At 54.4% G+C, this 2,892-nt stretch overlaps 1 protein-coding gene across 1 annotated transcript in view; it reads left to right on the top strand.

The window, feature by feature from the left end:
- Nucleotides 1-2,860: 2,860 nt before the first annotated feature.
- Nucleotides 2,861-2,892, top strand: part of GPD2 (glycerol-3-phosphate dehydrogenase 2 (mitochondrial)) — a 40,159-nt gene continuing 40,127 nt past the window's right edge. Inside the window, exon 1 of the mRNA XM_010140207.1 lies at nucleotides 2,861-2,888. Within this exon, the coding sequence (XP_010138509.1) occupies nucleotides 2,861-2,888 (28 nt within the window). The remainder of the gene's footprint in view (nucleotides 2,889-2,892) is intronic.

Genomic DNA, 2,892 nt, shown 5'->3' with positions numbered 1-2,892 from the left:
TGTGCTTTTTTCTTTCCGTATATGCAATGATATTTCTAGAGAATCTCTAAAGCTGTGCAGTAAAAGAGGTTTTTTAACCCCTAACTAAACACAGAAGGACCAAATAGCTACATTATTTCTTCAGTGTTTAAAAACCTGGGGGTTTGGTGGTTCCTGTTCTGTTACGACTTTGTGAGTATCTGTAGGGATTTTCTGGTATGTAGGAGCGATACCACAGAAGGTCCACTTAACAGATGTAAGGGGATTAAATCAGCTGGTGGTTAGCTTTACTTTTTAACTTCAGGTGGGGAGGATGAGCCTACGGAATAGGGTCTGATTCTGAGGCACTCTGCTCCTGCGACAGGACCTTGCTGAGGTTGCTCAAATCCTGTTGTGTGAGGCTTGTGCCAGCCTTATCCTGGGAGGCTGCAGCCGGTGGAGCTGGAGCCAGGGAGAGGTGGCCACACTGCAGCACTGAGCGATGCTGTGCAGCAAGCAGGAGCGCAGGTGTCAGGATGCTGTGGCAGCATCTCAGCCAGGCTGTTGGTGATAGATGCACCCTGTGTAGAAGCATTTAGAGACTTAAGAGCTCCTCAGGTCCAACTGTCCCCCCAGCACTTCCAGGTCCCCCCTGCCCCCTGTCCCTCAGCAGCACCCCCACACGGCTGGGAAACCCCTCCAGGGATGGGGGCTCCACCACAGCACCTCCACACAGCTGGGAAACCCCTCCAGGGATGGGGACTCCACCACTGCCCTGGGCAGCCTGCGACACGCCGGCACAACCCCAGCGGGACAGAAACGGCTCCTCAGGGACAGCCTCAACCTCCCCTGGGGCAACTGGAGGCCGGTTCCTCTCATCCTGTCGCTTGCTCCTAGGGAGAAGAGACCGACCCCTCCCTCGCTGCACCCTCCTGTCAGGGAGTTGTCAGAGCCAGAAGGTCTCCCCGGAGCCTCCTTTGCTGCAGGCTCAGCCCCCCCAGGTCCCTCAGCCGCTCCTCAGCGCGTTGTGCTCCAGACCCTGCCCCAGCTCCACTGCCCTTCTCTGGACATGCTCCGGCCCCTCAATGTCCCTCTGGCAGTGAGGGGACAGAACCGAACCCAGGATTCAAGATGTGGCCTCCTCAATGTCCCCATTCCAGGGGGATGATCCCTGCCCTGGTCCTGCTGGCCACACCAGTGCTGGTACAAGCCAGGATGCTCTTGGCCACCTGGGCACACTGCTGTCACACTCTTCAGCTGCTGTCGACCAGGTCCTTTTCCACTGGGCATGGTAGCTGTGTACTGGTGCCAGTGCAACTGCTCGCTGTTACTGGCAGCGAGGTCTGAGACCTCTGACTCAACGCTTACTCCGTGTTTCCGTGGAGCAGCTTTTGAGGCCAGGCCCCCGCAGTAACTTCCCTCTAGACACTTCCCATGCTGTGGGGGTTTTTGTCTGTTCCTTTCACTCCTCCCCGTCATGGTATAAAGGAAAGATGAAGTTGGTCTTTTTCGAGACCAAGGTGTGAAGTAAATGGAAAATGTGATACTCGAGAGGTGCGTTCCAAGAAAGGTGGTTCTGGTGGGGATCTTGAAGAGCACGCGTGCTGCTCTTCAGAAAAACTTGGGGGAAGCTGCAAATCTTGGCCTTTGGCACAACACTCCCTTGCGTATAGCACATGCGTACCGCGTCTGTGCATCAGCTGACCACAGAGAGTCGCTGCGTGGGGGATTTCCCCCCACACATGAGCAAAGTGCGCAGGGAATGGGGCTACAATCTGCACCATCTTGAAAATGGAGCTTTTTTGTGTCTTAAACGTGTTTGGGGTATTTTTAAAGAAAAATACTAGGCTCTCCTGGGTTGAGGATCAGCCATGGCTCCCCGCTTCTGGCCCGGGGCCGCTCCTGCTGTGTCAGGAGTCTGCTGGTGTCCCAGGCTTGGCACAGGGCTGTACCCTTTGCCCGCTGCTGCTTTAAGCTGTAACAGTGCTAATGTCTTGTGTGGAGGCTGCTGGGTGAGTCTGGGGTTTGGACAGAGCTGTCCTCCTAACCGGAGGGCTTGGAGCGCTGACGGGAGTCGGTCAGGCCTGATGGATGCTGTTCCTAATGCGGTGCAGGCTGCCGCCATCCTGGGAAGATGGATTAGGTTGGGCCTGCTTAACATTCAGGTCAGCTCCATGCAGATTTTTCATTCAGGACCTGAACACTGGGTCTTTTCAGAATCTGCCTGACCCACATAGGACTAGTTGGAAACCCTCTGTACTGGAGGATAAAGTCCTGCGCTGTCCTCAAGCCACTTAGTCCTGTCCGCAGTCTCTGCTGCTGTCCTCACTGCGGGACCTGACGAGCAGTGCATCGCTCCTCCACCATCCCCAGGTAGGGCATGGCCGCTGGGCAGCGGATACGGGGATCGTAGTTCTTGGTTGGAAAGCACAGTGGGTGCTGCTGGGGACGTGCGACTGTGGAGCAGTTTGGTGGGACGGGAGGGCAACTTCAGGCGGGGTCAGCTGCTCCGTTGTGGTGAGGATCTGGTGGTTGTCTGGCTGGTGACAGGGTGTTCTTGTTCTGCTTTTGCCGCTATGGTGTAAGGGCTTGTCACATCTGCGAGTACTTGTGGTGCAACTGGGGAGGGTGTACGTGTGCGTGTACATCTCCTGGTGTATCTATATACTCTTTTGTCAATGAACTTTCTCAGACAATGCCAGGGCTCTCTGCCTTCCGTCTGTCTGGACTTTGGTTAGGAATTATTAATATTGCAATAAAAACTGCTAATTTCTGTATTGCGACCCGAACTTTCAACTTGTCACAACATTGTCATGAGTTTCTACAAATGGCCTGTTCTGTGTAGCCCAGATTCTGACATGGTAAAACTGTTAATTTTTGTCTTCTCTTCTTCCAGTAAAAAATGGCGTTTCAGAAGGCAGTGAAAGGAACCGC

This window comes from Buceros rhinoceros, unplaced genomic scaffold, assembly GCF_000710305.1.
Source record: "Buceros rhinoceros silvestris isolate BGI_N320 unplaced genomic scaffold, ASM71030v1 scaffold10597, whole genome shotgun sequence".
NCBI classification, from domain to species: domain Eukaryota; kingdom Metazoa; phylum Chordata; class Aves; order Bucerotiformes; family Bucerotidae; genus Buceros; species Buceros rhinoceros.
Note: the sequence above shows the minus strand (reverse complement) of the source record. Positions and strands in the feature narration are given on the sequence as shown.